Here is a 12,158-nt window from a genome sequence, read left to right as displayed (position 1 = left end):
TATAGCTGGAAGAAATCTTCATTGTTGATAAAGTTGACTTTATCTAAGAGTGGATTTCCAGTTGGGAGAAAACAGCGTGCATTTCTCTGACCCTAGAAAAGGGATTCACATTGCGCTGTGGCTTGGACATACCATTTCCAACTGAAAGCCACCGAGAAAAACATTAGCTCGCTGCATGGGACAAGGCAGAACGAAGTTGCTGCCGTTTTTCCGTGCCTGTGCCCCGCACAGCGCAGGCACAGGAAAGCCGAGCGCCCTCAGCATTGGGAGCTTGGAGCAGGCCGGGCCTCAACCACCCCCGTGAGCTGCCGGAAGCGCCTTCTGCCCCCGCCCCGCGCCGCGCCATGAACAGGCGAGATCCTCTCGCGAGAGCGTAGCGGTGGGCGGGCCACATCTCGCGAGAGCCCCTCGGAGCGGGGAAGCGAAGACGATCGAAGGAGGGGAGGGGAGGGGAGCTGCGACGGGGGAGGGGGGGGAGGAGGTGAAATCTCGCGAGACCGGGGCGGCGCGCCGGGCTCCGGGCATGCGGGCGAGAGCGGCGGCGCGGCGCGCGATTGGCTGCGCGCGGCTCCCCCCCGGCGCCGGCCCCGCGCATGCGCGGCGCGCCGCCGGGCCGTGTCCCCGGTGCGTGTGGCGGGGCGGTTCGCGGCGCTGCGGGCCCAGCCGGCCGCGGGCACGGTAAGCGGGCTGCCGGCCGGCGGCAGGCGCGGGAGGAGGCCGAGGAGCACGAGCAGGAGGCCGAGGCCGAGGAGGGGGCCCGCTGCCCGGCGCCCGCCTCCCGGTGCGGCGGGAACGCGGCGCCGCGTCTCCATGGCGCCCTGAGCGGAGCGGCGGCCGAGTGGCAGCGCCGAGGCCGCGTCCCCGCCGCGGGCCGTGAGCGGGCCCCATGCCGAGCACCTCGGAGGCGGCGGCGGGCGGCGGCGGCAGCGGCGGGAGCCGGGGCTGGGCCGGCGGCGGCGGCGGCGGCGGGGCGGAGGCGGGCGGCGACAAGAAGCGGCTGCACCACCGGCGGCGGAAGCGTTTCGCGGCCCAGCCGCAGCCGCCCCCCCCGCCGCCGCCGCCTGCCCCGCACCCGCTGCTGTTCCCGCTGCTGCAGCCGCCCCTCCTGCAGCCGCCGCTCCTGCAGCCGCCGCTGCCGCCGCAGTCGCTGCTCTTCCTGGCGGCCACCGGCGCCTCGTCGTGCTGCGGGGACGGCGGGGAGCGGAAGCGGCCGCGGGGCAAGCGGCGCTCGGGCTCCCGGCACAAGCGGCGGCGGGGCCGCGGCGGGGGCGGCGGCGGCGGCGGGGCGCAGGAGGCGGAGAAGCGGCGGGGCGGCGCGGGGCTCGGCACCCTGCTGGAGGAGTACGACGACGTGAGCTCCCAGTCCGAGGGGCTGGTGGGCGGCGGCGCGGCCGGAGCCGGCGGCGGCGGCGGAGGAGGAGGAGGCAGCGGGGCGGGGAGCCCGGCCTCCTCCCCCGGCGGCAGGCAGCGGGGCGAGGCGGAGAGGAGCAGCCGGTCCCGCCGGGAGCACCGGAGCAGCAGCGGCCGCTCCAAGGAGCGGCACCGGGAGCACCGGCGGCGGGGCGACGACAAGCCGCAGCAGGAGGGGGCGGCCACCTCCGGCCGCGGGGGGGCCGAGGCCGCCTCGTCGTCGTCCTCCTCCAAGTCCCGCAGCCGCCACAACCACACCGGTGGCCAGGACCGAGAGGGACTCAAGAGCAGCAGCAGCAGCGACCGCAGGAAGGGGTCCCTCGCCTCGCCCGGCAGCGGCAGGAAGGAACGGGAGAGCAAAGCCCACCGGAGCCGGACTAAAGCGACCAAGGAGCCGCCGTCGGCTTACAAGGACCCGCCAAAAGCCTACCGGGACGACAAGCCCGAGCCCAAAGCCTACCGGCGGCAGCGCTCGTCCCCCAGCCCCGGGCGGGATGACAGCCCCCCGCTGCACCGCTCATCGCAGAGCCAGCGGAGCCGCAAGTCCCTCAGCCCCGTGGGCGGCCGCTCGCCCCTCAGCCCCTACAGCCGCCGCCGCTCCCCCAGCTACAGCCGGCACAGCTCCTACGAGCGCGGCGGGGATGTGTCGCCCAGTCCCTACAGCAGCTGGCGGAGGTCACGGAGCCCCTACAGCCCCGTTATCCGGTGAGTGCGGGGCGAGGGAGGGAGTAGCGCACGGGGAGGCTCTGTGTGTAGAGGAGGGGAGCAGGGGCCTGGGCTGGGCCCGAGGGCAGGCTGGAGAGGCTTGCAGCTGGCAATAAAAGGCCTCCCTGTTGCTGCCAGAGAGCTGTGCAGAAAGGGAGCTGGGCCTCATACAAAGATCGGCCTGCCCTGCCATGGGGAGAGGGAGGCGTGGGTGCTGGTGACACTCCTGCCGCTGGTTCCTCCCTGTCAGGGACCCCGCATAGCTGGCAGAGGAGCCTGCCAGTGCTGGAGCCGGAGAGGGCGCTTTCAAGTGAGAATGACCCAATGAAAACGTTTCTTGGAGGACAAATTTTCCAGAGGACCGATTTTGGTTTTAAATCTTAAATCTTAAGGGTATTTTCAGGTACATCCTTATTATACATCCTGTACCCCCATGGAAGAGGGTCCATGTTAAACATATTTGTGTAGGTTTACTTCCCACTAGTCTAAAGAGGAACAAAGCTGATGGGCAATTCGCGTTACTAGTGTTTCTTGTTCGTTTTAGAGGCCTATAGAAAGATTCAGACTCGATTTCAATAGGAAAATGAGCCAACGTCAAGTTTTGCTAAATTGTCTCGGTGCTTTACGCAGCTTATGAAAATGCACCTGAGCTCGTTTCACAGTACCTGTTATTTGATGTGTGCTTGCAAATCATTTTCTTGTTGTTAGTGGGGACAGAGAATGTGAAGGTTAATGTTTCTGTGACTTTCTGAATTTCATATAGAGCAAAAATATAGAGCTGTATCTCTGTAATCAGAATTAAAGCACTGCAGAATACTAGCTTACAGCAAAACCACTGGGAATGTAAAGTATTTGGTTAGTATGTTTTTAGCGCTGAAGATTCTAATTTTCCACATTGAAATCTTACTGTTGCCCTGTTTATGAGCTTGCTTAAATTCACATCTGGACTTAGATTTCAAATGTATCAGGTGATACGTTGGCAAGAATTTTGTTTGCAATGCGTTACCCGGTAGGTTGTCTGAGAACTGTTCTCTGGTGTTTCTAATGCATCAGTTACTGTTTGGGGTATCCAGTGATGACGCCCAAGTTGTTCCCGTGTTTCGCTGGCTGTTGGTAATGTCTGCTGTCCGGGGTGTGCATCCAGTGCTGTCTATAGAGTGAAGCAACAAAACTGCGCCCTGTTCAGAGGGGCAAAACAAAGGTGCCTTTGGAGGAAAGAAAGAAAAAGGGATCCTTTTAAGGTACAGTTGTATGGAAAAATGTTGTTAACAATAGGGTGTTTCAAGCAGAGAGCACTGAGTGCTCTGAAAAAGAGCACTTTGTTGTTGCTTCATGGAGCCTGTTCCAAGTTGTTAAGGATACTTTTGCAGGATGATTTGAATAATAGGATTGCAGGAATGTTACTGGAATATTTGGATTTAACCATCCTGCAGAATATTTTCTGTAGATACTTATGTCTTGGAATAAGAAAGCTAAATAATGTCAGAACTGCATGCACAAGGTTTGTGCTTCTGAGTAGCCATGTTAGCCAGACTGACAGTCCCATTAATTTGGGATACCATCTGATGTGCTGGCTGATGCTGCTGTAGCAGCAGGTACAGGAGGCCTTCTTGTAGGGTGCAGTTACAGCACAGAGTTGTGTAGGTGTTCTTTGTTTACTTTTTTCTGTGGGTAGGGGACCTGTGGTCTGAAGCGTGAGTTTGTTTCCTCATTTTTGTATTGTCTTTGTCGTAAGCGTGTAAATCTTCCTCGAGTTGCATGTCTGTTTCCAGGAGTTAGCTTTGTGACTTCACTCCTTCCTTCCTACAGTTAAACTGGAATTTGCATCCCGCCTTTATCTGGATACAGAGAAATCGTTTGGTTAACTAATGCAGATTGTCAGGTTTATTGGAGAGGAATTGGAATGGCTGAGAGAAAGAAGTTATTCCATGTAGAAGGTGAGGTCAGTCTGTCCTAACGTGGCATTCATTTTTAAAATGTCATTTCCACAGAAAAAGAAGGAAAACAAAAGTGTGAGGATAAGCTTTGTTGTTCATAACATTTGTCTCTTGTGGAGAAACTCAAGTTACTGTTTCTTTGCTCTCATGCAGCTCCTATGCGTTATGTGCATTGTGGTGGTGCTCGGGAAATAAAGATGGAAGATAACGAACTGATTGGTTTAGCCCTTCAATAAAAACAACAATGACAGTTTTGCTTAACTTTCTGGTACTGCACCTAAAATGCTGAAAATTGTCGCTGTGTTGCTTAGATAATGGTGTAGCAGCCTTAGACCTGATAGAATATAATTTCATGAAGGCAACAGCTTCCTACAGCACCTGTCTTCTTGATCTGGATGATTTAAAGATGTAATTCTGGGCTTGTGTCCAGCTGTAATGGTGTCAAGACAGTAAGAACTTTGTATGTTGCTAAGCATTCCAGCCTGCAAGTCTTTGCTCTTTTCGATCACTTTCATATATGAATCTCCAATAACGTTATATTAATTATCAAGTTATTTTGGGATGCAGAAAATGAGAATGAAGTGATTCTAGCAAGCCTGGAGAACTCGAGTGTCTGGAGCCCTGATTTTTTCATCTCTGAGTTGCTTAGGGAGAAAATTCTAGTAAACAGTAGAAGAGAAACAAGTGAAGTCAGTGCCACTCATTTGAATTCCTGGTTTTCTGGAGCAGCAGTAAGAATGAAATTAAAGCGAGTTATAAGTTCTGATTGCAGTAGTGACTGACTGGTATCTTTCAGTGGTGTTGCCTGGAGATTGCTTCTGAACAGAAGCAAAGACACTAAATACGTGTTTCGTGCTTGGAAAATTATCTTTGAATGGGGGACTAATTGCCTTTGCCGTTATAATCACAATAAACCTCTATGTTTTGGGCAAACTGATTGCTTGAGCTATTTCCACTTGCTGGACAAAACTTTTTTTACTTGCTGCTGGTGGATTTGTATTATTATGTTTTCTTGTGGACTGTAGCACAGTTCTAAAGTAGCGTGCGCACATCTCCAGAATGGGAATTCTTCCATAATATGAAAAGCATGAGGAGTTTATTTCCCTACTGAGAAGTGGTCTTGATTTTTATTGAACTTAGGGATATTTTTATTTAAATAAGAAAACACCAAGATCAACAAAATAAGCAGTCTCTTTTTGGAAACTAGCTTAGGATGAGATTGTAGGGGGAGGGCTATTTTTTTTGTAACTTCAGTCAGGTCATATGCTATGTGATCACACATTTAATTCAGCTAGTTGTATAGATGAGTAATTGTGTTTTTCCAAATGTGGATGCACCTACCCATCTGCCTGGGATAAAAGTAAGTAGGTGGGGCACCACTAGCATAGTACTATGGTGCGCCTGGATGTTGCTTGTAGGAAAAATACAAGTTTGCTTCTCCTACTGGTACTACGGAGCCACCTCTTTCTACAGCTGTAGCTAGTCCGTAGCAGTGAGGCTTTGAAATATGCATCGTTTCTGTGATAAACCAAGATGAGCGTAGGGAAAGTGGTAAAATAGACATTAAACTGGTAAATGCCCACTTTGTGGAGAAGTCATGGTTTCATACGCTGTACAAAAATAGCTTTGCAGCCAGTGATTTTGATACTTCGGGATTTAAAGCAGTAGGAGAGGTTTTTGGATGTTTTTGTCCTCTTGTGCGGTGAAAAGAGTTTTTCTGTATAAAACCCTTTAATCTTGTTTAGTAAAACTGTATTTTGCAAAATTTTAACGTGGAGCTATTTATTTTCCCTGTTGGAATAGCGATTACTTGCAGTGCATTTGAGGCCCTCACTCTAGTATGTATTTTGAAATTAAGATCTCTTCTTACTTGGCAGTGGACTTTACCTTGTGCTAACTGTGATGATGTGCCTTTCATCTTCCTTCTTGCTTCTTTTTTTCCCTTATTGTGGGAAGGGACATCATTTGAAAAAAAAAATAAAACTTGATGTGTAATAGAATTTGAGTTGACTTTACTTTTTGTGAGTTGATTTCTTTGTATGCAGAGCTCTCATCTGAGGACATTGGGTTATAAAGCAGATTTGAAAACCAAAATTTGTATTCCTTTTCAGTATTCCCGTGCTGTATGTGTTGGAGAGCCTTATAAAGATTTACCATTTGACTCAGTAAAGCAAGTTATGTGGTCTTCGTGTGCGAAGCAGGATAGGTGGTTGGTTGACTGCGGAGCTGCTTAGAATATAACCCTGAACCAAGGGCTCAAGAAAATAAATAAAATGAATTGAAAAGATATTAAGTGAGAGAGCGCTAATGCTGTTACGGCTTTAAGGAATGAATTGTGCATTGGCCTGCTACTGCAACATGGCAAAGCTGTGCTGTGAGCTGCAATGTTTTGTCAAGGTGGTTTATGTTACTGAGTGATTATAAACGTCTTGGAAGATCTGTGGTGAAGCCAATTGATTAAATTTAGGTCTCCCCTTTAAAACGCACTCTGACCTTACCATGAACTGGAAGCTGGCAATGCGTGCTCGGTAGCGCAGCGTTCGCTGCCTGTTGGTGATAGACCTGGGCTACAGCGTTTTAATCCTCCTTTGGTTCTGTTTGCTTGCTTGTTATTCCCCTCTTACTCTGATGAATCCCTTTGTGTTACATTTTGTCTAAAAGTAAGCGAATATAGGACAAAAATCTGTTTCATTGTTCAGCTCCGCAGACCCTGATGCCTTTCAAGTGTAATATTGTTTGTGTGTAGGTAAGGGATGTAGCTGACTACTGGCACGCTCCTGAAGCAGTTAAGAAGAAAAGAGGGTCTCAAGTTTACAAACAGAAGATAGCACATCTGTTCTGATTTGTTAATCAAATTTAGGGGTAGGTTTGTTTGTTTTTAATACATGTGTGGGGGTGGAATGGGGAAGAGAGGAGCGCGTAGGAAAGTGGCATGACAAGAAATGTTCAAGCTAAGTGAGACCCATGTTCTTTGAAACCTGACGTGTTAATTATCTGTTAATTTTCATAACATTTTTCATAAATGTCCACTATTTTTTTCCATTGATTTTCCTTTCTCTTTACTTCCAAATATCAAGATAGTAAAATGTAGGCCTTTAAGTTTTCAGTTGCTGGTTGGAATAGTTTTATTGTCTGCATGAAAATGTGACATTACATTAACAGACATTTCTTGTTAAAGTTCATCAAGGAATCTACTGTTTGATAGCCGATAAATTAACTAATGAAATGCAATAGTGTTTTTTTGCAGGAAGGAGGAGCATTGTGACAGTTTGCAAACTTGTAAATGATAACGCTTTGATATCAGAAATACGTTCTTATACAGTGAATAAGTGCATTGTATTAATCAACAACAATTTTTTCTTTATTTCCTAGAGGAAAACAAATCTCTGCTTTTTTTTATTGCAATAAAAAATGGAGGAAAAGTGAGGCTGAGTTTTGGGTTGGGGATGAATTCCTTACTAGTGCTGTCCTCCTTTGTTTCTTTAAACCTGCCTCTTTTCCTACATGTTTTCTAGATAACATCTTGAATATTTTTTTCTGGTTTCATTTTTTAGCTAGACATAATATTATGTAATTACGTCAATTTCCCTTTACAGCTAATGTAGTTGTGCTCCTAGTCTCCTTTGTTGCTGTCTCCAGGGAAGGAAAAAAGCAGCTCTGTGTAAGGAACTTCTTCGTTCTGCTGCTGACTAGTCCTGGTGATACTTACAGGTTTTCTTATTTATTGATTTTGCTCTGCATGTAAAACATGCTGGAATGTGTATATGGCTCAGAAGTGGTTTTATGAGAGTGGTGAAGTTTGGCAATTACCCTCTTTGTGGGGACGGAGACCTGTGCAAGGTGAATCCAAGGCACTTAGGGAAGGCTGTTGATAGCCAAGCGTGGTGGCAAAGGTAGCTGTAAATGAGGCGGGACTGCTGGGTGCAAACTGGAAGAAACGTTAACTGGAAGAGTGGCTCCCTAGTTGTTTCCTCCTGTGTGCGTTACTAGCAGATGCTGGCGCTCTTGGTTTAGGAGGTTTGGATGCAGTACTGGCGATTAGGACGTGTCGGATCTCTCCAGAGAAGATGGGTGAAGATGCCTGCATTGTTTTGCTGGATTTGTTTGCTGTTCACAACACAGTTCTGCGTGTTTGGAGCCGCTGTCCTGGTGTTCTTGGTTACTGTGTTAAAAACAAACTGTCCTAACTAAGGACTAAATAATTGGTAGCAAATAAATGTCAGGTAAGGCATTTTATGTGTGTGCGTATGCATGCATACACATTTCATAGAAGTCTGGTGGAAGATTTAGAGAGCATTTCAGATGTCTCTCCTGGTGTTTTCTCAGGGTCCCAGTAAAATGTTAGTGTCTCGTTAAAATGGCAGGCACTGGCTATTGTGTCAGCCCATTTCTGTGCTGCTGTGACTTCATCTTTTATTTCTAATGAGTGCTAGTTCTGAAGAGCGCGAGTTGGCTGGCTTTACATATAGGGCAGTATTTCTCCACTCTCAGAGCCCTGTGTATGCTTCTGCGGGAAAGCTTGTAAATGTCTGTTGTTTTGTTTTTGTGCCATTTTTATAGATGGAAACTTGTACAGAAGTTTTGTCTAGCGTGGGAGATTCTCTCGAGACTTTTGGACGAATGTTGATAGCAGTGATAGTCAAATATCTGAAAAGATCATTAAACTTAGGAAGACATGAAGTTTTATCAATGTAACTGGGATAACTAGAGCTTCAACAAAGCTTCAGCATTTGTCTGTTCAGTTCTAAGTATTTGTGTTTCCTACCACTCCTGCATCGAGCCTAGAAGACAAGGTACGGCAAGACATTGTTGCAAAGGTCTTTGGGATGCTGATGGAGGAGCTGGTTTGTTATTAGCCCAGACACACATTATGTAATGCAACGTAAAAAAAAAAAAAAAAGCTGACATAAATCATCAAAAACTTTTTGGAAAAATAAAACCAGTGCAGAGGCTGTGCTCAGCATATTTCATAACCTCATTCTGATCTGATGTTAAGGGCTGTAGTATGCAGTGGAACTGAAACTTATATAATTGAGCGCAGGAGACTTTGGTCTTTCCCTTCTGGATGCAGTTCTGATATGAGAATGTTACGCTGTTGTCTTTTGGGGTAGGAGACCTGGGGAGGGGAATAGTTGGGTGTTTTCGTGCTGAGCTCGCATAAATCTATGTTCATGTCCCAGGCTGTATTGGCTGATATTGGTAAAAATATGCATGTGGAGCCACTGTCAGTGCTTGACTTGACTGCGCGTTTCTTTTTGAAGCTGGTATAAAGATTTAAGATACTTTTTTCTTAGCTATTCAAAACTGTCTCTTCCTCACCAAAATGTTGGGAGCTGACCAGGTGAGCATTTGTAGTTACTGTGATTTGAACAGATTTTCTCACTTCATCCTTAGTTGTGATTTAAATGAACGTGTTTTATTTTGGACTGAAGTGGAATAGAAACAGCTGTATGATCAGACGTGGTGTCTCAAGAACTGCAGTGTTTTAAGCTGCTGCTTCTCTTTTCAAGTGAATGCGGAATTATGCCTGTATTTTTTTGCTTGTTGACATAGATTACTTTATTTTAGGCACCTTTCTTAAAAAAAAAATAAATAAGAAAAGAACAAAAAACACAAATCGTACTTGTGAAAGAAACAGACTTATTAAACATTCACACACACACACACACCCCTCCCCCCCCCCCCCCCCCCCGGGCATGCTTTGCGTTAAAACTCGAACACAGATGAGGCGGGTTGCAGCGAGGTCTCTGAAGGTGGAGGACTGTGTTCTGCAGGTACCGGGAGCAAGTTTCAGTTCAAAGGAGCTAATCCGGGAACAAGATGTGCAAGTGTTTTCCAAGATGGGGCAGTGACGTTCTTTGAAATGATGCATCATTTATACAAGTCAGCTCAGGACTCGTAGGGCCTATTAGCTTGCACTTGATGCTGGATAAATTGAATTATCCTGATTCTACAGCCAGTATAGATCAGCAAGCACCATACATCAGCTTGAGGTAATAATTCCTCTCAGAAGGTGAGATAGCAGGTTGAAGAGAGCTCTGACCTAGCACTCAAAGTGTCTTTATTATTTGCATATCTTCAGTCCTCCTTTTGTTTCCTGCTGCCTCATCACAACTTTATATTACGGAACATTTTAACGTTTTTTTTAAGAAACTTGTTTTATTTCACTTTTGCCAAGCCTCTGAAAACTTTTTGGGCCTAAAATATAGGACATAGACTTTCCAGGTAACAGGGAGAAAAACTTGAGTGGCTTCTTTCATAATGGAGCAGAAATTAATTTTCAGGAGAATTTTTCTGGCCAATATTGTGTTTTTTCTTGGCTTTTAATGGACATGGGCTTTCTGAACTGTCTTTTACTGGGCTGTGATTGTCAATTAAATGACAAGGCCTAAGTAAATGACTGAATATTTAGTGTTAGGAAGTGGAATAGAAGGGATCAAAGCATCCAGTTATCCAGAAGCCGAACACTACTTTGTCCGTTCTTTCACTAAAACCTATACCAAGTGTTTTTTTATTTTTTCTTTAATTGATCCCTAAACCTCAGTTAAAAATTCCCCCCCAAAAAATGCAGAATTCATTTTTTCTTTTTTGTTTAATATTTACTTTACCTGTAATTTATTTCAATTACTTTGTTATCGTGCAGTGCCAGAAAATTCTATAGACCTGTCCCTGATGTAGGATTGAGCTGTGTTAGTTTTCAAGAATTGCCCTCACATGAGCTTTGAATTTTTTGAAGGTCTCTATAGCTGTTTGGATCACTATCAGTTTCATCTATAAAATTTTGAAGCTTGTGATAGAATATACAGTGTGCACCTAGACTTTTTTTAATCACTCCTACATAATCTCAATTGTCTTAATTTTTTCTGTTGTTCAGGAAAAAAAGACTGAAAAGGCATTTTTTTAATGCAGGAAAAGTGTGTACACTTGGAAATTAGCAAATACTGCACATAAAGTAGAAACATTTTATACTATCTTAAATATTTGTTCAGTTGAAGCAATGGAATGTGATTTCATATATTGATAATTAAAACTGCATTCATTTAATTGTTACCAAAATACAGATTTGACACAATGGTGATTAGTCGTGACTGTAATGATTGTAGTTAGCTTTATTCTTGTTTGGCTTAAACTTTTGGAAAGTTATACACAGTGATGCTGTCTTTTGATCTCTGAAGTTCCTGGATCTCCAGAAAGTCTTATTTTTACTACTGTTTGATACTTTTTTTGTCTAGCTAATGGAAACAATTTTATTTATCCTGATTTAATTTTATTCTTCCCTGCAAGTGAGGTACCCAAGAAAAACAGATTTCCAGCAGACCTGAATCAAGATAATACTTGTAATTATAATGAATGCCTTTGCTATTTTTAGTATGGTATAATGAATTTAAAAAACATGTTGTATGTTTGTATTGAAGCACCAGTCTTGGCTGCTTGTTCTCAAGCCCTTCATCTCAGTTAGTTTCTTCCTTTTTGCTTTTACGTGAATTATTACTACTGGTAAAATTAATATATTCCTTTGAAGAACTGAATGAAAAATAATTTCTATCAAATGGTATTTTTGCACAATTTGTTTTTACAGTTGTTAGGATACTTCCATTCCTCCCCTGCTGCCATTTGAGGTTGTTTTCCTGCTATGATTTTGTAGACAGCTTAGATAAAATCTTATCCCTGTTCTGTTAGGCTTTTTATTCTGTTGCAAATGTAGTATAGAGCTACTCATGGATTATGTTTGCCTCTCAGTAGATAAAACAAAAAATTACTGGGTGTTTTCTTTCCAGGGAGAGGAGGGAAGTCTTTATTTAAATTTTGAAAAAACAAAACACAAAAACGAAGGTTTATTGCTGTCTTTTAGCTGGTTACAGTGCAGCCTTTAGCATTTAGATTATTTCTTAGGTAACGTTTTAATCACAGTTGCAAAAGTGAAACTTAAGGAGATTCTACAATTGCTTCTTTCAGTGTTGTTTAGCTGCTTCTTGTTATGTTGTAACATTAATTTCATTTTGTTGAATTTTGGTTGTGTAGGCAGCTGTATTTTTCTAAAATCTTGCATATACTAAAGTTGGCAGCACAAGTAGTATAACGTGAGGATCTTCTTTAGAGGAAAAC

General features: G+C 45.4%; 1 protein-coding gene across 9 annotated transcripts in view; it reads left to right on the top strand.

Annotated features, from left to right (window-relative positions):
• Positions 1–613: 613 nt before the first annotated feature.
• The window catches only part of CDK13 (cyclin dependent kinase 13), a 52,329-nt gene continuing 40,784 nt past the window's right edge, over positions 614–12,158 (top strand). For all 9 annotated transcript variants that reach the window (XM_035552429.2, XM_035552434.2, XM_035552427.2 and 6 more), the window contains exon 1: positions 614–2,115. In XM_035552429.2, coding sequence (XP_035408322.1) covers positions 887–2,115 — 1,229 coding nt within the window. In that variant the 5' untranslated portion in view covers positions 614–886. The remainder of the gene's footprint in view (positions 2,116–12,158) is intronic.

This window comes from Cygnus atratus, chromosome 2 (assembly GCF_013377495.2).
Source record: "Cygnus atratus isolate AKBS03 ecotype Queensland, Australia chromosome 2, CAtr_DNAZoo_HiC_assembly, whole genome shotgun sequence".
NCBI classification, from domain to species: Eukaryota; Metazoa; Chordata; class Aves; order Anseriformes; family Anatidae; genus Cygnus; species Cygnus atratus.
This window is presented reverse-complemented; position numbering and strand designations above follow the sequence as displayed.